Here is a 25,603-nt window from a genome sequence, read left to right as displayed (position 1 = left end):
CACAAAGCCTTAAGGCTTGTCTTTTTAACATTACTTGTCCCCTTGCCACTATTTTTCACTGTGGCCCTGTTTGATTCTGGCCCTTGATTTCTCTCCCTATCACTTTTCTTATTCCCCTTACTGTCTTTTGTTCTTGTCTTTGATCCCCCCTCCTCTGACTCCTTGCAAAGGTTTCCATCCCCCTGCCATTTTAGTTTAAACCCTCCCCAACCACTCTGGTAAATACTTCCCCAGGACATCAGTCCCAGTCATTAAAGCATATCAAGTGTACTTTACAATCCTGAAGTTTCACTGTGAATGTAAGCTTTAGCTGAAGAGATGAACCAAAATAATTATCTTTCCTTTTCAATTCGATTTGCAATTCTAACTTTTTCTATGTTTTAACATTTTTTTACGTTAATTTCAGGTTATATTTCCTGCTCCCTTTACCATGCCTTGGCGCCAATGCTTTGGTACTTTCCACTTCAGGTTTTGGCACTCACCGGCTACGAAGTCTTTGCTGCTGCTTACGTCTCTCCCTTAATATTAAACATCACCCCAGTCTGGAATTTGGTTAACAACAAATATGTCCTTGCACTTCTCAGACTAATTAGTCTCGGTAAGTGAGTTCTTTTGTTTTTTGATAACTGGTAAGCCTGTAATCTCTCATTTATGCTAGTACTTGCACCTGCTCTGTTCAAAACGATTACAGGTAATATCTGAGACAAGCATGAGTCAATCTGTATAGAGTTCATCACATAGCAGGCTGGTAGTGAAACAAATCCCAGTAGTATTAAATGTGCACAAACACAAAAACATCAAAGTCACGACACACTGTGTGATGGGCCATGCACTAATCAACACTGATTTGTGTTGTCATAGATTATATGAAGGACATCATGTGGTCCAAAATCAGTACAGTACCAGGTTTATCCCCCAATTCTTTCTTCTCTTCTGAAGGAGATAAGAGTCTTCTGATTCCTCACTTTAGTATCCATTCTTCATGTATGAGTTTAGGCTGCAGATTATTTGACTGTGGAGGTGTTGCGGTATTACAGCTGAGCCCAATCTTTTGTGCTTAATATCTGTGCGTACAGAGTAAATCCCAGCAGTGAAATAACAATTGAATATTTCAAAAGTAATTGGACAAGGGGGTAAATACATTCTCTTTTGGTTTAGTATTTTAGTATTTAGAGATACTGCACTGAAACAGGCCCTTCGGCCCACCGAGTCTGTGCCGACCATCAACCACCTATTTATACTAATCCTACACTAATTCCATATTCCTACCACATCCCCACCTGTCCTTATATTTCCCTACCACCTACCTATACTAGGGACAATTTATAATGGCCAATTTACCTATCAACCTGCAAGTCTTTGGCATGTGGGAGGAAACCAGAGCACCCGGAGAAAACCGACGCAGACACAGGGAGAACTTGCAAACTCCACACAGGCAGTACCCAAAATTGAACCCGGGTCGCTGGAGCTGTGAGGCTGCGGTGCTAACCACTGCGCCGCCCAATCAACACACTTTAAAAGAAACATGCATACATTGTGGAGGGTGCAGGGAATTGCAGGAAGTATGACCTTGCTATATGAATGTTACGGGGTGAAGGCGGGAGAACAGCACTAAGTGATTTGCTCTTTTAGAGAGCCGGTGCGGACACGATGGGCCGAATGGCCTCCTGCGCTGTAACAATTCTGTGATTCTATGTTTAAAAAATAACGTGTACCTGTTTAATTTTAAGTGTATTGGATTAAGTTAAGTACTTATAATAAAGGCATTCTTTAGACTTCAATTAAGAAAACTAAATAAGATGCGTATCTCTATATTGTGCCTCCAACCAAGATGAAGCATATCTGTGGATGCTGAGAAGATGAGTTTATTCAAGATTGAGATCAATAGATTTTTGGGCATTAAAGGAATCAAAGGATTTGGGGAAGGGCGGGAAAGGAGTTGAGATTGAAGATCAGCCATGATCTTACTGAGTGGTGGAGCAGGCTCAAGGAACCATATGGCCTACTTATGCTCCTATTTCTTATGTCCTTCTCTGATATATGAACAGAAAATGTTGTAAAGAAAAATAGGTAATATTTCAAGTCTGTGACCTTTCGTCAGAACTGGAAAATGTTACCGATGTAACAGGTTTTAAGCAACTACAGAGGCAAGGAAAGGGTAGGAGAGTATAGTACAAAAGGGAAGGTCTATGATAGGGTGAAAGGTAGGAGTGATTTCCATGACAAAAGGGATTATAGTGCAAGAGGATAGGAGATTGTAATGGGACAAGTAAAGGGACAAAACATAGGTCTTGAGGCGGTGGGAATGGCCAGAGCAGAATCACTACCAACACCTGCTCTCTGGAAAAAATTGGGAGCAGTGGTTATGATCTGAAATTGTTGAACTTGATGTTGAGTCTGGAAGGCTGTAAAATGCTCAATAAAAAGGTGAGGTGTTGTTTCTCGAGCTTCTGTTGAGCTTCATTGGAACAATGTAGTGCAAATCTGGATTGGGTGATCACTTTGTTGAACGCCTCTGTTCTGTCAGCAATTGTAACCCTGAGCTTCGGGTCGCTTACCATTTTAATTCACTGCCCTATTCCCACTCTGATATTTAATTTTCTCTGTGATTACTCTGTTTCGTTACAAATCTATTCATTGGAACATAGGAGCAGGAGTAGGCCATTCAGCCCGTCGAGCCTTCCCCTCCATTCAATATGATCATGGCTGATCATCCACTTCAATGCCTTTTTCCCACACTATCCTTGTATTCCCTTATGTCATTTGTTTTTAGAAATCTGTCAATCTCTGCTTTAAACATACTCAATGACTGAGCTTCCACAGCCCTCTGGGGTAGAGAATTCCAAAGATTCACAACCCTCTGAGTAAAGAAATTTCTCCTCATCTCTGTCCTAAACGGCTTCCCCCTCATTTTGAAGTTGTGTCCCCTGGTTCTAGACTCCCCAACCAGGGGAAGCATCTTAGCTGCATCTACCCTGTCTATCCCTTTAAGTATTTTATAGGTTTCAATGAGATCACCTCTCATTCTTCGAAACTCTAGAGAATACAGGCCCAGTTTCCCCAATCTCTCTTCATAGGACAGTCCCGCCATCCCGGGAACAAGTCTGGTGAATCTTTGTTGCACTCCCTCTATGGCAATAATATCCTTCCTAAGGTAAGGAGGCCAAAACTGCACACAGTACTCCAGGTGCGGTCTAACCAAGGTTCTATACAATTGAAGCAAGACTTCGCTACTCTTGTACTCAAATCTTCTTGCGATAAAGGTTAATATACCATTAGCTTTCTTAATTGCTTGCTGCACCTGCATATTAGCTTTCAGTGCCTTATTGACAAGGACACCCAGGTCCCTTTGTACATCTACACTTTCTAATCTCTTACCATTTAAGAAATACTCTGCACATCTGTTCCTCATACCAAAGTGGACAACCTCACATTTTTCCACATTATATTCCATCTGCCATGTTCTTGCCCACTCACAAAGTCTGTCCAGATCCGCTTGAAGCCGCTTTACATCTTCCTCACTACACACATTCCCACCTAGTTTTGTGTCCCCACATCCAAATCATTGATATATATTGTGAACAGCTGGGGCTCAACCACTGATCCCTGCAGTACCCCACTAGTCAAAGCCTGCCAATGCGAGAATGACCTGTTTATTCCTACTCTCTGCTTTCTGCCAGTTATCCAATCCTTAATCCATGCCAGTATATTACCTCCTATCCCATGTGCTTTACTTTTTCTAACCAACCTCCTGTGGGGGACTTTATGAAAGGCCTTCTGAAAATCCAAGTATACCAGTTCCACCAACTCCCCTTTATCAATTCTGTTAGTAATATCCTCAAAAAACCCCAACAGGTTCGTCAAACATGATTTCCCATTAATAAATCCATGTTGAATATGCCCAATCAGATCATTATTATCCAAGTATCCATTCATCACATTCTTTAGAATAGATGCTAGCATTTTCCCAATGACTGATGTAAGGCTAACAGGTCTGTAATTCCCTGTTTTCTCTCTCCCTCCCTTCTTAAATAGTGGGGTGACATTTGTGAACTTTGAATCTGCAGAAACCGCTCCAGAATCTATAGAATTTTGGAAGATAATCACCATTGCATCCACTATTTCCATAGCTACCTCTTTCAACACTCTGGGATGTAGACTATCAGGTCCTGGGGACTTATCAACCTTCAGCCGATTAATTTCTCCAATACAACCTTTTTACTGATACTGATTTCCTTCAATTCCTCATTCCCCCTAATCCCTTGGATCTCTATTTCTGGGAGATTTCTTGTATCTTTCTCAGTGAAGACAGACAAATATTTTGAATAGCTTTATTCATCATAATATTGAATGATCAGAATAAGTAAAAATAAGGAAGGTCTCCAATTCTGAGCAGCTGCACAGAACAATAAAATTAATAATACATGGGGTGCGAAATTAGGCTCTGTAGCCAGTGCCATCACTACGGAAGCCCTGAAGATCTAAAATGACGTGGCAGCGCTTCTGGCTGCTTCCGCCATGGCCTGCTCAGCATCTCATGGTGGAAAGAGTACTGTTGCAGGCTTCTCATGCATGCGTCAGAAGAGGTCCTAACATTTCTCTAACTTGGTCTGTGAATGTGCACCAAATGCCTTTGACTTTGCAAATCACACACAGCTGAACCAGTGTTCAGCACACACGGGACATCCTCCACCGCCCCCAAACCCTTACTGGCACTACTTAAAGGGCCAGATACAAACTTGCAGGTGAGGTACATTTTGACTTCTGCTTAGGCAAAGTTAGTAGAAGGACTGTGCATTGTGTTTGGAGGTGTTTTGGAGAGCTGCTGCATACATTCAGGGAGGCAACAGGATTTGGTGACCCATCTCTGCACGAATTCTGGTTGCAGTGCCTCTGGATCTGCAACATGACCAGCAAATAAAGCAAAGGCTGCAGAGAGGGGAAGCATTGCGAAGAGCAGGAGAGGGCTCTCCACAAAAGGCCCTACCAACCATGGGCTTTTTAAGAGCACTTCTACCACCACTTGAACCAGGAGGAATGCCTGAGGCGACTCAGGTTCAACAAGTAGGTGGTCACAGAACTGGGCCACCTCATTCAATCTGACCTGGAGCCTCACTAGTGGCTGTAAATGTCAGTGTCATTGAACCTTTTCTATGTTTGGAATCTCCCAGTATGCCATCCATTGATGCATCCATTCTGAGTTGTTGGAGGCCATCTATGCCAGGAGAGCTGAATACATAGTTTTTTCTCTCAGCAGGAACAAGCAGGAAAAGGCACATGGCTTTGTCAGCATAGCAGGATTCCTGATGGTGCAGGCTGCCATTGACTACATGCATGTGGCTCTGCATAACCCCCATGACAACGAGGAGAAGTATAGGAAGTGCAAGGGTGAACATTCTGTCAGTATGCAGTTGGTGTGTGATCATGCACAGTACATTGTGTCAGCAAATGCTTGCTATACCAGCAGCAGCCACAATGCCTTCATTCTGAGTCAGTCTACCGTTCGCACTGTCTTTGTGCCTCCATGGAGGACTAGTGGGTGGCTTCTTGGGGCCTGTATATGTGGCTGGTGTTCACCACCCCCTCCCCCACCACCACCTGACCACATGAGGACATGATGTATAATGAGAGCCATAAAGCCACTAGGAACATGGTGAAGCAGGCCATTGACATACTGAAGCAATGCTTCCAATAACTGGACCCCTGGGTGGGGTGGGGGGAAGGCAGCAGGTTTTGCTGGCTGGCTGAGAGTTAACAGCAAGGCTACTGGCAGAGTGATAGTGGTGAGAGCATGAACGTCATCATCCTGAGAGAGGACAGCAGGTTTGTGCTCCACGGAGCCACTGTCACTTTTCTCCCTGGTGGCATTTCCGCAATCCTAGTAATCTATTGGACGTATTGCTGGACTGCTGTGAGAGCTTGCATGCCCCTTTGAGTAGCAAGCGGGGATCCCATGACCTCTGTCTGAGCTTCCATTGCAGCACTGTGTGGCTTCTGTCTGTGCTGCAGTGGAAGCCGAGACAGCGACCACCAGAAGCTGCGTCATGGCTGGGTCCAAAAGTGCTGCTATGGAGTTGGCCACCACTTCTACGGTGGAAAGGATGGGCTCCAAGCTGTGTGTTAAACCATGTGCCATATTGGAGCTGGGCTCCTCCATGCTTCTTGATCGTGACAACAGACTGCTTGTCAGATTTGCCAATGCACCAAGCATTGTCGTACGTACATTCATCGGCATTCTCCTGTATGCCACCCCATCAAAGTCCTCATCTAAGTCCCAGCAGAACTCTTGTGTGCAATTGCACCCTCCAGTGAGCTGGCAGACAAGCTGTCCTTTCGCCCTGGTCTGGTTGCAGTCCACTCATGCCACCACATGCAAATCCCGCCTCTACGCTAACCTCTAAAGTTTGCCAAGTGCCAATATCTGAGCTGGTGATTGCAAGTGTCAATACAAGCGATGGTGTTCTTCCTTAGAGGTCTGGTATAGTTCTTGTCCTTCCTCCTGGGGCTGCTGTGGCTGGCAGGTGTCTCTAACCCTCTGCCCTTTCTCTGCAGCTCCCTTGCATTTCATGCTACCTTGCTCTGCAAGAGAGAGGGCAGAATGTCAGTGATTGTGTTGCACTGTGTTTGGGTGATGTGCCTGCCACAGCTGACTAGCTGGAGGTATGTGGAGGCAGTGAGAAGTGGGTGTGAGGCTGGTACCTTTGGAAGGGGTATGAGGATGAGATGGAGTATCTGAATGTTAGACCTGAGTTCTGAGTGCCAGGGAGTGCTGCTGGGTGAATGATAGGATTGTGGTGCATTGAGCAGCAGGTTGGTGCTCTGGTGGGTTGGATATGTCACATGAAAGTGCATTTGCTGACCTTGACCACTTACGTGACGTCTTTAAACTTTTCTAGCACTGCTGCTGGGTCCTTGAAACCAGATTCCGAATGTTGGCATCTATGGCCACCTGCTCCCACCCCCTTCAGAGGATGGTCCTGGAGGGCCTCGTCAACCCCATGGAAACCTGGGGTGGAATTTTGTGTTGGCGGCGAGGTTCTCTATTCTGGGGGAAACAGACGCCGAGATCCCCGTGCGGCTCTTGTACGGCAGGCCCGCCGAATTTAGTGCAAATCGGGAACTTAAATGGACAGCGGACAGCCTTCTGTACAATTTAGGACCCCACCGCTGGTAGTCCCCACCTTGCAGAGCTGCCAACCAATCAGGCCGGAGGCTGCAGTACCACCACGGAGATGGTGGCTGCTGCTGTAGCTACAGACTCTAAGGAGTGGCGCTGGAACCAGGCACAAGGTAGATCAGGGCGGAAGGGGTCTCGCGGGGTTGGGGGGGGTGTCGGCAGCAAGGGCAGGGAAGAGGCCCCTAATAAGGGGTTAATTCCTCAGTTAAGCACCTCAATTGGCAGTGGGGTGGGAAGGCCATTCGCAGGCCTCTCACCCTGGACTAAATTTCGACGGAAGTGAGATGATGGCTGTGTCCGCGCACCCCCCACCCGCCCACCATCCCACCTGATTTTATGCTCTCCCTGCCTCCAAACCTGCTGTGGGGGAGAGCATACAATTCCACACCTGGTGTCTCTTCTCCAGTAGATCTCCACGACTACGGCCTCCAGCTCAGCATTGAATGGGAGGTGGTGGGGTGCCGTTCCCGTAGCCTTCCCGCTCCCACTGCAATTTTACAAGCGGCGGCAGTGAGAAGTGGCCTGCCCACCCCAGGCCAGTTGACCCTTAAGTGGCCAATTAACTGCCACATAAGGGCCCCCTCCCTCCATCGCTGGTATATTAAGACCCCCAGGAGGCCGCTCAGTAAAACCTGCAGGCTGGGGTGTGGGGCCTTCCTGATCAGGCACCCTGTGCGCCACAGAAGGCCCTCCCCCAAAGGCATAAGCTGCCCCCGTTGCACTATGTGGCCCCCCCCCCGCCCCCCCAGCAAACGACCTCCTTTGCCTCGCCAGAGCCTGGCTGATTGTCCTTGGTGAGGCCTCACACACTAACCTTCATTCCGGGTCTGGCCTCCCTCCTGATCTTCTGGCTGCATGCAGTCCCAGCAGTGGCCACTGATCCTGGTGGTGGTGCTGAGACTGAAGAGCTGATGGCCTGCTGATTGGCTGGCAGCTTTGGAGGCAGGACTTCCTGCTCGAGGCTAGTTAAGGACATCGGCCATGTAAAATCATAGCATGGCTTCCAGGCCTGGCAGAGACGGGCTCACCCCTGACGTATGGACTGGTGGGCAGGGAATTCCAACCCAAAAGTCTATTAAAAAGAAATCCGTACTGTCCCCTTTTTGTGTCTTTATAACATGGAAGCATTAATTATTATAGTTTCCAATTAAATTTCACAGTAACAAAGAAAGCAGGAGCATTCAAGCTATTATTCCACCTCTTGACCCACTTATATCCTGTCCCTGCTCAGTTGCCAACATAGCAAAAGGTGATGATTCTCTACCTGCCCTCTGGGAGCCCTTCATTCTAACACTCTGGTCTGAAAATGTTTAATTTCACAGTACTGACATCCTTGATCCTAATGAGCACAGAAATTAGCACAGTAATTTTAAAAAATAGTTCCCTGCATTACAAAAGCTTTACAGAAATTAGAGACAGCCTCATTTGATTGAAGGTGCTGGGAGGAGTTTGGTCCTACTTGTATATCAATCTTCTGTTGTGCATATGAGTTAGTTTGAACATGGCATTCAAGCAACTAGATTATTAAAATCAACAAATGCATACTTGATATAAAAACAAAAAATGCTGGAAATACTCAGCAGGTCTGGCAGCATCTGTGGAGAGAGAAGCAGAGTTAACGTTTCAGACCTTTCATCAGAACTCCAGAATGCATACTTGATCTTGATTTCCATTGCGTTGCCATTGAGAACCTGTCCAGCCAGTTTATTACCCAATTTACCGTTGACCCCATATGTTTCTGTAAATTATCAGGTCCTTAAGTCATTTGAATCATTCAGCAGCGATAGCTTAAAAAAACCCAGTACCTATGAAAAAAAGCATACATTGCATAAAATGCATGTGTTCTTTAAATTTGACCCTGCACGGTCTGATTTCATCTGCTGTAAAGCACAAACCAAATGCACTCAAAAGTGCTGGATTTGGAGTAATACACAATCGGAGATCGAAATGTGAATCGGGCATATATCAATATTTGAATATTATAATAATATTGCTTTGATGCTTTATAAGCTGTTGTGAGATTATTTTGTTTCTCTTCTAGGTTCTCTGTCTAACTTTCTTCTCTGATTTCTCCTTTTGGGTGGTAATTCATGTTAATACTTAATTCTACTGTGCTAGCTGCCCTGTAACCTAACTGAAGTGGCTTTTTTCATGAATGAAGTTAATGATAGTTGCTGGCATACTATTTGCTTGTGAGGCATCACGGCAAAGGCTGTTATCATCCTTATCTGATGCTCATGCATGCATTTTTCTTCCTCCAAATTTTTTTCTCTAACCCTACTATTCTGAAAGTAATTATGGATGCCGTGATACAGTTTAATTGTACCAACAGTCTACCAAGTATGCCATCCAGTCAACAGTTCTTAATATGTGAGCTTGGGTAGCATATGCTTGAAGCCTGTTCACCCATTACAACTTGGTTGACCATGTTCACATTCTCTGCCTAGACACATGTACATCCATTGGATTTGATCAAGATTGAGCATCTAGACAAATTCATTTGTTTCAGCCCTAAACTCAAGGATGCTGATGCAATGGTCGCTGCATTATCACTGCTGTTATGACCAGGTGATAAAGGTGTCTAGGGTCCCTTTTAGTCTTCACCTGGTCTTATTGTAACAAGATTTAATTTTTAAACATAGTGTTTTGAGCTCCCCCTTGGTGAATCCTTGTTCACCACTTTCCAATTCTTTTGGGCCTCCTTATCTCGAGAGACAATGGATACGCGCCTGGAGGTGGTCAGTGGTTTGTGAAGCAGCGCCTGGAGTGGCTATAAAGGCCAATTCTGGAGTGACAGGCTCTTCCACAGGTGCTGCAGAGAAATTTGTTTGTTGGGGCTGTTGCACAGTTGGCTCTCCCCTTGCGCCTCTGTCTTTTTTCCTGCCAACTACTAAGTCTCTTCGACTCGCCACAATTTAGCCCTGTCTTTATGGCTGCCCGCCAGCTCTGGCGAATGCTGGCAACTGACTCCCACGACTTGTGATCAATGTCACACGATTTCATGTCGCGTTTGCAGACGTCTTTATAACGGAGACATGGACGGCCGGTGGGTCTGATACCAGTGGCGAGCTCGCTGTACAATGTGTCTTTGGGGATCCTGCCATCTTCCATGCGGCTCACATGGCCAAGCCATCTCAAGCGCCGCTGACTCAGTAGTGTGTATAAGCTGGGGGTGTTGGCCGCTTCAAGGACTTCTGTGTTGGAGATATAGTCCTGCCACCTGATGCCAAGTATTCTCCGAAGGCAGCGAAGATGGAATGAATTGAGACGTCGCTCTTGGCTGGCATACGTTGTCCAGGCCTCGCTGCCGTAGAGCAAGGTACTGAGGACACAGGCCTGATACACTCGGACTTTTGTGTTCCGTGTCAGTGCGCCATTTTCCCACACTCTCTTGGCCAGTCTGGACATAGCAGTGGAAGCCTTACCCATGCGCTTTCCAATTATAAGGCAAAGAAATGAGCACAAACAGGCTGCCTTAGGTTTAAAGAAGAAAAGTGAAATTTATTAAAACTTAAACTCTAATTCGGTTAACGCCTACGGATGCACCCTGCGCCCCATGCTAGCATGCATACACGATACGCAGATGCAAATAGAGACAGAAAAGAGCAGAAGAAAAGTAAAGTAGAGAGGTTTGAGGCAATATCAGAAGAGTTTTTTGTTACTGTGCTTCGAGCTCACTGTAGTCCTTTTGTAGGTAGTCTTGTTTTTCGTTGGGGCCCAGTATTCTTCTTAAACCTTGTTCACTGTAGGAGACTTTTCTCTCTTGGGGTTCGTGCGTCTTCAATGGGTCTTCAGTTCCATGAGAAAGAGATGGGAGCAGACAGGAGAGAGATCTTTCCAGTCCAGGAGAAAACAGCTTTCTGAGTTTTAAAACTCTGTGGCAAGTTCAAATTCAAAAATCTCCAACCACCAGTTAGTCATGTAACTAAACTGGTCTGACCAGGTCTTCTGTATTGGGGAAGCAGGGACTGGTTCCTTTGTTCCAACACTGTCTGCTAGTATGCAAAAAAGGTCTTTCCGGAGAGGGGCCGGGCAATTCCTTGTGATAGGCCCTCTTTTCTTCCCATATATTATAATAGAATGATTGAGGGATAGTATTATGAAGAGCGATTATGTACATTGGGCAGGTTCACACTGGAAAAGAGAAGGTTGAGAGGCCATTTTTTTTATTCATTCATGGGATGTAGGCATCACTGGCTAGGCCAACATTTATTGCCCATTCCTAATTGCCCTTGAGAAGGTGATGGTGAACTGCCTTCTTGAACTGCTGCAGTCCATGTGGGGTAGGTACACCCACAGAGGATTTTGAGCCAGAGACAGTGAAGGAACGGTGATTTAGTTCCAAGTCAGGAAGGTGTGTGGCTTGGAGGGGAACTTGCAGGTGGTGGTGTTCCCATGCATCTGCCGCCCTTGTCCTTCTAGGTGATAGCGGTCACGGGTTTGGAAAGTGCTGTATAAGGAAACTTGGTGCATGGCTGCAGTGCAGCTTGCAGATGTTGCACAGTGCTGCCACTGTGCGTTGGTGGTGGAGGGAGTGAATGTCTGTAAATGGGGTGCCAATCTTGCGGGCGGCTTTGTCCTGAATGGTGTTGAGCTTCTTGAGTGTTGTTGGAGCTGCACCCATCCAGGCCACCATATTTATATGGCTACTCCAGTTCAGTTTCCCCAGGATGTTGATCGTGGGGGATTCAGCAATCGTAATGCCATTGAATGTCAAGGGGAGTTGGTTAGATTCTATCTTGTTAGAGATGGTAATTGCCTGCCACTTGTGTGAACAAAGAACAGTACAGCACAGGAACAGGCCATTCGGCCCTCCAAGCCTGCGCCGATCTTGATGCCTGCCTAAACTAAAACCTGCTGCACTTCCGGGGACCGTATCCCTCTATTCCCATCCTATTCATGTATTTGTCAAGATGCCTCTTAAACATCGCTATCGTACCTGCTTCCACCACCTCCCCTGGCAGCAAGTTCCAGGCACTCAACACCCTCTATGTAAAGAACTTGCCTCGCACATCCGCTCTAAACTTTGCCCCTCTCACCTTAAACCTATGTGCCCTAGTAACTGACTCTTCCACTCTGGGAAAAAGCTTCTGACTATCCACTCTGTCCATGCCGCTCATAACTTTGTAAACCTCTATCATGTCGCCCCTCCACCTCTGTCGTTCCAGTGAAAACAATCCGGGTTTATCCAACCTCTCCTCATAGCTAATGCCCTCCAGACCAGGCAACATCCTGGTAAACCTCTTCTGTACCCTCTCCAAAGCCTCCACGTCCTTCTGGTAGTGTGGCGACCAGAATTACACGCAATATTCTAAGTGTGGCCTGACTAAAGTTCTGTACAGCTGCAGCATGACTTGCCAATTTTTATACTCTATGCCCCGACCGATGAAGGCAAGCATGCCGTATGGCTTCTTGACTACCTTATCCACCTGCGTTGCCACTTTCAGTGACCTGTGGAGCTGTACGCCCAGATCTCTCTGCCTGTCAATATTCCTAAGGGTTCTGCCATTTACTGTATACTTCCCACCTGCATTAGACCTTCCAAAATGCATTACCTCACATTTGTCCGGATTAAACTCCATCTGCCATTTCTCCGCCCAAGACTCCAACCGATCTATATCCTGCTGTATCCTCTGACAATCCTCATCACTATCCGCAACTCCACCAACCTTTGTGTCGTCCGCAAACTTACTAATCAGACCAGCTACATTTTCCTCCAAATCATTTATATATACTACAAACAGCAAAGGTCCCAGCACTGATCCCTGTGGAACACCACTAGTCACATCCTTCCATTCAGAAAAGCACCCTTCCACTGCTACCCTCTGTCTTCTATGACTGAGCCAGTTCTGTATCCACCTTGCCAGCTCACCTCTGATCCCGTGTGACTTCACCTTTTGTACCAGTCTGCCATGAGGGACCTTGTCAAAGGCTTGTGTGGCACATATGTTACCTGCCATTTATCAACCCAAGCCTGGATATTGTCCAGGTCTTGCTGTATTTCTACATGGACTACTTCAGTATCTGAGGAGTTGCGAATGGTGCTGAATATTGTGCAATCATTTGTGAACATCCCTACTTCTGACCTTATGATTGAAGGAAGGTCATTGCTGAAGCAGCTGATGATGGTTGGGCCTAGGACACGACCCTGAGGAGCTCCTGCAACGATGTCCTGGAGCTGAGATGATTGACCTCCGACAACCACAACCATCTCTCTTTGCACTAGGTATGACTCCAACCAATGGAGAGTTTTCCTCTGATTCCCATTGACCTCACTTTTGCTAGGGCTCCTTGATGCCATACTCAGTCAAATGCTGCCTTGATGTCAAGGGCAGTCACTCTCACCTCACCTCTTGAGTTCTGCTCTTTTGTCCATGTTTGAACCAAGGCTATAATGAGGTCAGAAGTTGATTGCTGTTTTTAGGAACTAAAGGGACTAGATAATATCGACCATGACAAGCTGTTTAACCTTGTCCAGGATAGTAGAACCAGAAGACAGCCTACGCCAAAAGGAAGGTAAATTCAAAATTATTCTGCAGAAATATTATTTCAGTGATCGTGATAAGTCTATGGAATAGGCTTGTTAGGGAGATGATGGAAGCAAATCATATTAATTTATTCAAATACAGATTAGATATATTTCAGGAAATAATATTTTGGTTTACAGTATACGAGTAATTTAAGCTATGACATATGCTTGGGAGGAACAAATGGTTTTGGACCTATAGCTCCCACAGCTTTTCACAACTTGGGGTGTTTTCTTGCTGCATGCCTGGGTCTGCTATAGCCTAATAGACAATGATTACCAAGATTAGTCAACAACTCCATTACTGTATCATGCGACTATCTGGATGGTAGAAAACGAACTAAAGTGGATCTTGATCTTTTTTCATCTAGCAATTCCTATATTCTTAAAAAAAAGCTTGCATCTATATGGTACCCTTCATGGCCACAGGACATCCCAAAGCACTTTAGTCAATGAAGTACTTTTAAAGTGCAGTTACAGTTGTAATGAAGGATATGTGGCAGGCACATATTTGCACACAAAGAGCTCCCACAATGTGGTAATGAGCAGATAATCTGTTTTAGTAATGTTAATTGAAGGATAAAAATTGGCAAGGGCAGGGATGATAACTCTTCTGTTGCTCTTTGAGATAGTGCCGTGGAATCTTTTACATTCACCGGAGAGGGCAGACTCATCTCATTCAAAAGATGGCACCTGCAACTGTGCAGCACTGGAATGTAAGCTTTGATTTTTGTGTTCAAGTCCTGGACTGGGACTTGAACCCACCACCTTCCTGGCCCAGAAGTGAAAGTGTTGCCAACTGAGCCACAGCTGACAGTGTGACGTTATGACATAGAATCGTAGAATTGTTACAGCGCAGAAGGAGGCCATTCGGCCTATTGTGTCTGCTCTGGCTCTCCGAAAGAGCAATTTACGTAGTGCCATTCTCCCGCCTGCTCTCCATAACGCTGCACATTTATCTCGCAAGGTCATTCTTCTTCCAATTCCCTGCACCCTCCACAATGTATGTATGTTTCTTTTGAAGTATGTTAATTAGAATTCCACAGTACTAAAAGTGAGTTCATACCAGTGCATCATAAACCCTCAGCATTACTACTCATACATTGAAGCTCATCTGCTGGCATAACTCTGACCTCTTTGGCTGATAGATTGGTGTATCTGAGAGTAACTGATAAGAGTGACTGTCGTGCTGGAGTGCTTCTATCCTGTAGGTGAAATAGATAAAAGAACACAAGAAGTAGGAGCAGAAGTAGACCATATGACCAATCAAGCCTGCTCCGCCATTCAATACGATCATGGCTGATCTTGGGCTTCAGTTCCACTTTCCTGCCAGCTCCCCATATCCATTGATTCCCTGCGATACCAAAAATCTGTCTATTCCAGCCTTAAATGTATTCAATGATGGAGCATCCACAACCCTCTGGGGTAGAGAATTCCAAAGATTCACAACCCTTTGAGTGAAGTATGGTTCTTATGGGTGGCACAGTGGGGCAGTGGTTAGCACCGCAGCCTCACAGCTCCAGCGACCCGGGTTTGGTTCTGGGTACTGCCTTTGCGGAGTTTGCAAGTTCTCCCTGTGACTGTGTGGGTTTCTGCCGGGTGCTCTGGTTTCCTCCCACAGCCAAAGACTTGCAGGTTGATAGGTAAATTGGCTATTATAAATTGCCCCTAATGTAGGTAGGTGGTAGGGGAATTGAGGGGATGTGGTAGGTAATGTAGGATTAGTATAAATGGGTGGTTGATGGTCAGCACAGACTCGGTGGGCTGAAGGGCATGTTTCAGTGCTGTAACTCTCTCTGACTCTAAGTAATTTCTCCTCAGCTCAGTCCTGAATGATTGACCCCTTATCCTGAGACTGTGACCCTGTGACCAGTGAGAACAATCTCAGCTTCTATGTCTCAATTAGATTGCCTCTCATTCTTCTAAACTCCAGAGAATATAGGCCCAATTTACTCAGCCTCTCATCATAGGACAACCCCCTCATCCCAGGGACCAATCTAGTAAATTTTCGCTGCACTGCCTCCAGTGTAAGTATATCCTTTCTTAGACGTGGAGACCAAAACTGCGCATCACATTCCAGTTGCAGTCTCACCTTGCTGTAGTTCATTCACACGGAGTTGTTGTACCATTATACATAATGTATGTTTCAGATTGTTAAATAATGTTTGAAAGAAATTTGTAGTTTCTCTGTTTTAGTTTTTATGTTTTCATTTTTATATTAATTAACCGCTGTTTGTATATTTTAAAATGTTTGCATTAATTGACTGCAGTATGTTCAGTGGTTTCTTTTTCAAGGGGAAAAAATTGTAAACAAATACCTCAAAAAATAAAATCAGAAATTTCAGCACCCTATTAGATCCACTGTGTCTGTGCTATATCTATACCAAAGCTATCTATTGTATTTCCATTTGCAGTTTTTCCCCTACCCTTTAAATATATTTCTCTGTATTTTTCTAATGTCTTTAATTGACTGACTGGGCTTCAGTAGGCATTTGTGATATATTTCATACTGGGTTTGGAGGATTAGTATTCTAGCTTTCTCTTGCGCGTTTGTAATACTAATCCAAACTTTATACCCCTTGTTACTGATGCATTGATCATCCAGAGCTAATCATTTATTATTTACTCCATCAAACCCCCTGATCTTTCAAGTCCCTTGCTAGAAATGGGCCAAATGGACCAAGTGTCTGTTGGGGAGCACTTGGGTAAGAGTTATCATTGTATCATAAAGTTTTGACTAGTAATGCAGAAAAGCAAGGAACAAAATAAGGTAGAATATCTCGATTGGAAGAGGGCAAATTTCAACACGATGAGAAGGGATCTAGCCAGGGTAGAATGGAACCTAAGGCTAGCAGGAAGAGCTGTATTGGAACAATGGGTTATCTTTAAGGGAGAGATGCTTCAGGCTAGGTGCATTTCAACAAGGGTGAAAGGCAGGGGAACCAAGAATAGGGCTCCTTGGATGACTGGGGAGATAGAGATTATGAACAAAAAAAGAGGGTGTATGATGCAAGTCATGTGTACTCATCAAGTGAGAACCAGACCATATACAATAAGTTGAGAGGGAAGGTGAAAAGGAAAATAAGACTGGCAAAGAGACAATATGAGAATAGACTGGCAGTCAACATAAAAGGGAACCCAAAGATCTTCTACAAGCATGTAAATAGTATGCGAGTAGTAAGAGGTGGAGTGGGACCGAATAGGGATAAAGAGGGTAATGTATGCCTAGAGGCACAGGGCAAGGCTAACATACTTAAAGAGTACTTTGTATCAGCCTTCACTAAAGAAGTGGAATCTGACAAAATATCAGTAGAAGCGGAGAGAGTAGGGGCAATGAATAGGATAATAATTGAGAGGGAGGAGGTACTAAAAAGGTTGGCTATGCTCAGGGTAGATACGTCACCTGGTCCGGATGGCTTGCATCCCAGGTTGCGAAAGGAAGTGGGGTTGGAGATAACGGGAAGGGCTTGCCATAATCTTCCAATCTTCCCTGGATACAGGGAAGATGCCAGGGGATTGGAGAGTGGCAAGTGTGACACCCTTATTCAAGAAAGGGTGTAAGGAAAATCCTAGCAACTACAGTTAGTTTAACATTAGTAGTGGGTAAGGTTTTAGAAACAATTATCAGGGAAAGTATCAACAGACACTTGGAGAGGTTTGAGTTAATTAAGGATAGCCAGCATGTATTTGCAAAAGGCAGATCATGCTTGACTAATGTAATTGAATTTTCTGATGAAATAACAGAGAAGTTTGATGAAGGGAATGCGGTGGATGTTGTTTTATATGGACTTTAAGCAAGTGTTTGATAAGGTACCACATAAAAGGCTGGTTAACAAAATTGAATATACAAAATATACAAAAATGGAATAGGACGGTCAGTGTCCAAATGGATAAAAAATTGGCTTAAGGACAGCAAGTAGTAGTAAATGGTTGCTTTTCAGACTGCAGGATTGTAGAAAGTGGTTTTCCCCAAGGGTCAGTGCTGGAGCCACTGCCTTTTTTGCTATATACAAATGACTTGGATCAGGGAATACAGAGTAGAATCTCAAAATTTACTGATGACACCAAACTTGGAGATGCAGCAAACAGTGAGGATGATATGAACAGCCTGCAACAGGACCTAGATTGGCAAGCGGAGTGGGCAGACAGGAGGCAGATGGAATTTAATGCTGAAAAGTGTGAGGTGATGCATTTTGGCAGAAGGAATAGGAAGAGGCAATATATACTTAATGGCACAGTTCTAAAGAGTGTGCAGGAACAGAGGGACCTGGGGTGCATGTGCATCAATCTTTGAAGGTGGAAGGACATATTAAGAGAGTGGTTGGCAAAGCATACGGTTTCTTGGGTTTCACAAATAGAGGTATTGAGTACAAAAGCAAGGAAGTTATGCTGAACCTTTATAAAGCTCTGGTTAGGCCCCAACTGGAGTATTACATCCAGTTCTGGTCACCACACTTCAGGAAGGATATGAGGGTCCTTGAGAGAGTGCAGAGGAGATTTACTGGAATGGTTCCAGGGATAGAGGATTTTACTTGCAAGGTTAGGTGGGTAAAGCTGGAGTTGTTCGCTTTGCAACAAAGGAGATTGAGGGGAGATTCAATACAAATGTACAAGATTATGACAGGCTTAGTTAAGTTAGGCAAGGAAAAGCTGTTCCCATTAACAAATAGTACAGGGACTAGGAGACAAAGATTGAAGGTTTTGGGAAAAAGATGTAGGGGGAGTATGAGGAAGCACTTTTTTATGCATCGGGTGGTAATGATCTGGAACTTGTTGCCCACAAGAGTGGTGAAGTGGAGACAATCAATGACTTCAAGAGGAAGTTGGGTGGACACTTGAGGGAAATAGACTTGCAGGGCTACAGGGATGGAGCTGGGGAGTGGGACTGACTGGATAGTTCCATGGAGAGCGGACTCGATGGGCAGAATGGCTTCCTCCTGTGCCGTTTGTGGCTCTATGACTCAACTGCAGAACCTTCTCTCTGTCCTGGTGTTCAATTTTCATTATCTCAATTTGCAGCACTGACAGTAAGCAGCAGCCTCCTTTTGATTCAGTGCAGCTTCCCTTTAAGTGGCATAGACCATCTTTAAGAGCTGCAGGTTAAATGGAACATATGCTAGCCTTACATGCTGTTAGGCCCTCTGTTGTCCATGCAGCCAGCTAGCAGCGCAGGTTGCGATTGGCTGCACGCAGAAATCATGGAAATGGGAAAGCAGCATGGCATTTGCGTGCTGCCTACCTCAATGGGAATGAGAGCAGGCAGATCACAAATTGTGCCCCCCGGGCCTGAAAATAGACTTTAATGAATTTTAAGTCCAGGGTGTTTACAAAATACTTGTGCCTCTTTAAACTTTAACTTTATCATGTACACATAATAGAATGGCATATGAAAGCATAATTCATAATGTTTTCATCACAAAGTAGTTCAGATTTCTCATCTTCAACATAACCACCATCTTTTGTGATACACTGTTCAATCTGATTTTCCAATTCATTGAAAACATTCTCCAGTTACTGTTGAGTAATTTTATAAATTGCATTTGTGATTCTGGCCTGAAGTTCATCCAAAGAATGTGGTTTTGATGAGTAAGCAACAGGTTTAACGTGGCTCCATAAAACCTAGTGCACTGGGTACAGGTCAGGCAAAAGAGTTGCACAAGGACTTTATAAACTCCCTGTACTATTTAATATCTTTTTTATGCCAAACTGTCTCATATTAGTGATGCTCATTAAATAATGTTGCCTCACTTGTACTGACTGCACACAATCTAATGTCCTGATAGCACCCCTCAAATCCACTGTATACATGCAGACATGAAAACAGTATATCATTAGTTGCGACTGTGTGCACCAGCAGGAGTATCACTTGACTGTGTGCATGCTGGTGAGTAAATATTGCTCTTGCGTGCCCCAGGGACAAAGATTGATGGGCTGGGAGTACATATTGGGAATCTGGGCGTGTGCGTTTAGTGGACAGAAAATTGTGAAAGACACAAATCTGAATTCCTAGTATGTGCCCTTGGTTTGCGAAACCCAGTGCTAGGAATGCTGATATATATCTTTTATGTCCATCTATTACATTCTGAAAATTAGATTCACATTGCAGTAAGTATAGGATAGTTATGTAAACTGCATTGCATTCTGGATAGTTTTGTCAGTTTAATTGTGAAAATCAGAAGTATGATTGAAACATTATGGCCTAGAAATTCGATTGGGCTGTAAAGCATTTTGGTTCAATATTGGTTGGCGCTCCCTAGTCAGCATCCAGCATACACACCTGAAATTGATGTTAGGTCTTTTGCATATGCAAATGGAAGGGCTAACATTTGTTTCAGGTCCCTTTTGTAAAATTGGACTGGAAGAGTTGGTCAGTGTCTTCAGGCACTCAGCAGCTAAATCAGTGATCCTTAAAGGGACCACTAGTGGCTGTCACCTGAAAGGTAAGTTAAATGTTTTTTTATACTTACCTTATTGGGGAGCCAAGACGAGCAGGAGTGCTCCTTCTGGCTCTACATTAAAACTGCTGGCTGCTGCCGGCCACCACTTGCTCCCTCACCCGATTGTTTGCCCCATTGCTGGATTCTCCTGCTTTGCCTATATCCTGAGGAAAAATAGTTTTTAAAAAATCACTAAGGCAGGTAGTGTAGCACATTAGCATTCCAACTCATTGCATCATGTTGTAATAGGATGTTGCGTTGTGGCTGAATGTTCCTGCCTCCTCCCTGCAAAAGAACTTAATTGCTTTTGCATGCCTTTGAGTGCCCAGCTTACAATGGTAAAGATGGAGAACTAGGAATTGGTTGGCTCTTTGTTCTTTTCATCAAGAAATGATGCAAGGAGACCTCAGGAGTAGAAAAAGAAAAAGAAAAATTGGGGCCACAAATGTATTTTTTTTATTTAGTTCAATCCTGATTATCTGTGTTTCCATTATCTGCATAATCTTTCTTTGACTGTTATGTAATGTAAAAAGAAAACAATCTCCTTTTCTTCCTTTAAGACGCTCCTTAAAACCTACCTTTTTGACCAAGCTTTTGGTCATCTGTCTTAACATCTCCTTATGTGGCTCAGAGCCCCTGTGAAGCACCTTGGCACATTGTACAATGTTAAAGTTGCAATATAAATGCAAGTTTTAATGCATGGATTAAGCATTGGTTAACTGGCAGGAAACAGAGAGTAGGAATAAGTGGGTCATTCTCACGTTGGCAGGCTGTGTCTAGTGGGGTACTGCAAGGATCAGTACTTGGGCCCCAGCTGTTCACAGTATATATTCATGATTGGGATGTGGGAACCAAATGAAATATTTCCAAGTTCGCAGATGACGCAAAACTAGGTGGGAATGTGTGTTGTGAGGAAGATGCAAGCAGCTTCAAGGGGATTTGGACAGACTTAGCGAGTGGGCAAGAATGTGGCAGATGGAATATAATGTGAAAAAATGTGAGGGTATCCATTTTGGTAGGAGGAATAGATGTGCAGTGTATTTCTTAAATGGTAAGAGATTAGAAAGTGTAGATGTACAAAGGAACCTGGGTCTCCTTGTCAGTAAGTCACTGAAAGCTAACATGCAGGTGCAGCAAGCAATTAAGAAGGCTAATAGTATATTAACCTTTATCGCAAGAAGATTTGAGTACAAGAGTAGTGAAGTCTTGCTTCAATTATATAGAACTTTGGTTAGACTGCACCTGGTGTATTGTGTGCAGTTTTGGTCCCCTTGCCTTAGGAAGGATATTATTGTCATGGAGGGAGTGCAACAAAGGTTCACCGGACTTGCGCCTGGGAAGGCGGGACTTTGTCCTATGAAGAGAGATTGGGGAAACTGGGCCTGTATTCTCTAGAGTTTCGAAGAATGAGAGGGGATCTCATTGAAGCCTACAAAATACTTAAAGGGATAGACAGGGTAGATGCAGCTAAGATGTTTCCCCTGTTTGGGGAGTCTAGAATCAAGGGACACAATTTCAAAATGAGGGGGAAGCCGTTTAGGACAGAGATGAGGAGAAATTTCTTTACTCAGAGGGTTGTGAATCTTTGGAATTCTCTACCCCAGAGGGCTGTGGAAGCTCAGTCATTGTGTTTAGAGTAGAAATTGACAGATTTCTAAATACAAATGACATAAAGGGATATGGGGATAGTGTGAGAAAAAGACATTGAAGTGGATGATCAGCCATGATCGTATTGAATGGTGGAGCAGCCTCGATGGGCTGAATGGTCTACTCCTGCTCCTATGTTCCTAAGTTGTCAAAAGAGGGATTATTGCATCTTGTATACTTCAAAATACGTTAAATTATCTGTTTTCATCATCTTCTGCTGTATACTTTTGACAGGGAGTAAGCACTGGATGGAAACTAAAGCTTGCAATGATTTTATTTAATTTATTCATTCACGGGATGTCGGGATGTCACAAGATGTCGTGGGTATGCCTGTATTTGTAGCCCATCCCTAATTGCCCTTGAAAATGTGATGGTGAGCTGCAGTCCTTGTGATGAAGGTACTTCCATTGTGCTGATAGGTAGGGATGATGAAGGAACAGCAGTATACCATAAGTCAGGATGGTGTGTGACTTGGAGGTGGTGGTGTTCAGCACTATACCATATATGCCCAATATCATATAACAACAAGCATTTCTGGTAAGAAGGAGAATGTGTGTATTTTATCTGTCTTTGTATCAGAGTTGTACCTCTCAAGCAGATACAGCTCAAAGGTATATTAAGATCATTTTGTATATAGATTTATGTGAAATTGTTAGGCTGTAGTATTTGCTCTTGTACTACTTTATCTATTGCAGGTTAATTTAGTGGGACTCTAATTATCCACTAATTTTCATTATTCTTAAGGGAGTTCCCCACTCATTATGGTAGATAATCAAAGTTGCAGAACATTATACAAAATGTTCTACAGGAATGCACATTCCTGAGTGTTTTGCAATATTGAATCCTATGCAGATATTCTAAAGATGCAGTTCAGATCTTAAAATAAAGAACATTTTAAAAGAAATCCATTTCCACATAAAACAAGATTATTTGGTTCAAAAGCATGATCTGCAGAGAAAACTTAGATATTTCTTGGGAACAGCTCAATATAATTCACACTGTCAAATGACACAAATGCTTATGTGTGATTATTGAGATGCTTCAGTACCTGCCTGAAAAATATGAATATTAGTTTTCTGATATTGTAAAAATAAAAAGGTGTATTAGTTCTCATATATGATTTTAAGAATAAGTTATTTGTTGTAAAATATTTGTGTTGCAGGGAGCATTGCTTCGTTTCAGGCCTCTGGCCCTGTCAGCCGGCTGCTATTGCTGGTTCTTGGTGTATCTTCAGCCCTGCTTGTTCAAGCTGTCACTTGGTGGTCAGGAAGCAATCAGCAAAGGTATTTTTTCTGTCTGTTGTACTATTTTGTATCTTTTGGTATGGACAAACTGTAGAATTTAAACCAAAAATAAAGCAGCACAATTGAAAAGAATATTTAATGGTCTTTTGATTGCTAGTTTGCCATCTATAGTCAGAAACTATTTTGTATTATTACACATCCACACTAAATTAACATCACAGACCATTTATCCGACTTATTCACTTATTCATATGGGTGCTCGGCAAACCATTCAGATGTATATGTTTTTACAATGTCTGAAGGTATCCAAAGAGTCTCTTTAGCAAGTAACCCTGTAGTGCCAATATTGGAATTTTGTTCAGACGATATGGATTGAATTCAGCTTCTCATTGTAGGTAATTCCCAGCCAGGTTACTATCTGGAATGGCTTACAAGGGTGTTGTGGTCCATTTTTTTGGGAAGAGGTAGGGGTGGGGAAGGAAAGGCGGAGGACATATTGTTCCCCTATCAAGCATAACGTCTGATAGATGAGAGCAAAATACTGCAGATGCTGGAACTCTGAAATGAGAACAGAAAATGCCTGAGATACTCAGCAGGTATGGCAGCATCTGTGTAGAGAGAAGCAGAGCTAATGGGCTGCATTTTACCAGCTCGCCACTGATCTGGTTGGTGGCTCATTTACATGGCTGGGATGAACCGCCTGCCCCCACCCCACACAATGACGTGTAGAGGGTGGGCGATCCATCTTAGCAATGGCATCTGGTACCACTGCGCAGGTGCCGGCACCATCTTTAAAGGGCTTAGAGCACTAAATGACTGGTTACATTTTTAAAGCCACAGTGAATTTACAAGTATTAGAAATAATTAACTAAATCTTTCCAGCCCTCTTCCACCCTTACATTTCATTCCTTGCCCTCCCTTTCTCCCCCACCAAAATACTTAGCTTCTGTACCTGAGCTCCCCCCGCCTCTTCCCCACCCCCCTGTCAAAGTTCAGAAACTTTTAACTTTACCCCTTCCCATCACCCCCTCGACCAATGATATAGGTTTGACCCCTCTCCCCTCTCCCACACTGAAATAATTAGCTCCTCCCTCCCCCCCCCCCCCAGTGTTCCGCATCGGATCTCCGGATGGATATCCAACGGCGCAGGAGCACCGGCCACCGAGGGTAATGTGGGATGGCCGGCTCAACAAGGAAAGTAGTTATTCGGTCATTTAAATTTATCAACATATTGAAATTTCGGCCCCGTCACCAAGTGGCAGAGGGCTGCCACGAAGCCTCGCCGCCACTGGTAATATGGGGCGGGGCCTTTCCTGGAGGCTATTTCTGGGCCCCCCTGCCATAACCCCCAATGTCATCATAGTAATAGAGTCATAGAGTTATACAGCACAGAAACAGGCCCTTCGGCCCATCGTGTCTGTGCCGGCCATACAGCATCCAACTATTCTAATCCCATATTCCTGCACTTGGCCCATAGCCCTGTATGCTATGGCATCTCAAGTGCTCATCTAAATACTTCTTAAATGTTGTGAGGGTTCCTGCCTCCACCACCTCCTCAGGTAGTGCGTTCCAGATTCCAACCACCTTCTGGGTGAAAACATTTTTCCTCAAATCTCCTCTAAACCTCCTGCCCCTTACCCTAAATCTATGCCCCCTGGTTCTTGACCCCTCTGCTAAGGGAAAAGTTTCCTCCTATCTAACCTACCAATGCCCCTCATAATCTTGTACACCTCAATCATGTCCCCCCTTAGCCTTCTCTGCTCCAAGGAAAACAACTCTAGCCTTTTCAGTCTCTTTTCATAGCTGAAATGCTGCAGCCCAGGCAACATCCTGGAGAATCTCCTCTGCACCTTCTCCAGTGCAATCACATCCTTCCTATAGTGTGGTGACCAGAACTGTACACAGTACTCCAGCTGTGGCCTAACTAGCATTTTATATAGCTCCATCATAACCTCCCTGCTCTTATATTCTATGCCTCGACTAATAAAGGCAAGTATCCCATATGCCTTCCTAACCACCTTATCTACCTGTGCTGCTGCCTTCAGTGATGTATGGACAAGTACACCAAGGTCCCACTGACTTTCTGTATTCCTAGGGTCCTACCATCCATTGTGTAGTCCCTTGCCTTGTTAGTCCTCCCAAAATGCATTATCTCACACTTTTCAGGATTAAATTCCATTTGCCACTGCTCCGCCCATCTTACCAGCCCATCTATAGCTCCCTGTAATCTAAGGATTTCCTCCTCACTATTTACACCACCAATTTTCGTGTCATCTGCGAACTTACTGATCATACCTCCTATATTCACATCTAAATCATTAATGTACACTATAAACAGCAAGGGTCCCAGCACCGATCCCTGTGGTACACCACTGGTCACAGACTTCCAATCGCAAAAACAGCCCTCGACCATTACCCTCTGCCTCCTTCCAATAAGCCAGTTTTGGATCCAATTTGCCAAATTGCCCTGGATCCCATGGGCTCTTATCTTCTTAACCAATCTCCCATGTGGGACCTTATCAGAAGCCTTACTGAAATCCATGTGTACTACATCTACTGCTTTACCCTCATC

At 44.2% G+C, this 25,603-nt stretch overlaps 1 protein-coding gene across 1 annotated transcript in view; it reads left to right on the top strand.

Annotated features, from left to right (window-relative positions):
- Positions 1 to 414: 414 nt before the first annotated feature.
- Positions 415 to 25,603, top strand: part of LOC137367775 (PGAP2-interacting protein-like) — a 124,852-nt gene continuing 99,663 nt past the window's right edge. The window contains exons 1-2 of the mRNA XM_068028675.1: positions 415 to 598; positions 22,950 to 23,070. Coding sequence (XP_067884776.1) covers positions 445 to 598; positions 22,950 to 23,070 — 275 coding nt within the window. The 5' untranslated portion in view covers positions 415 to 444. The remainder of the gene's footprint in view (positions 599 to 22,949; positions 23,071 to 25,603) is intronic.

Source organism: Heterodontus francisci, chromosome 1, assembly GCF_036365525.1.
Source record: "Heterodontus francisci isolate sHetFra1 chromosome 1, sHetFra1.hap1, whole genome shotgun sequence".
In the NCBI taxonomy this organism is placed as follows: Eukaryota; Metazoa; Chordata; class Chondrichthyes; order Heterodontiformes; family Heterodontidae; genus Heterodontus; species Heterodontus francisci.
Note: the sequence above shows the minus strand (reverse complement) of the source record. Positions and strands in the feature narration are given on the sequence as shown.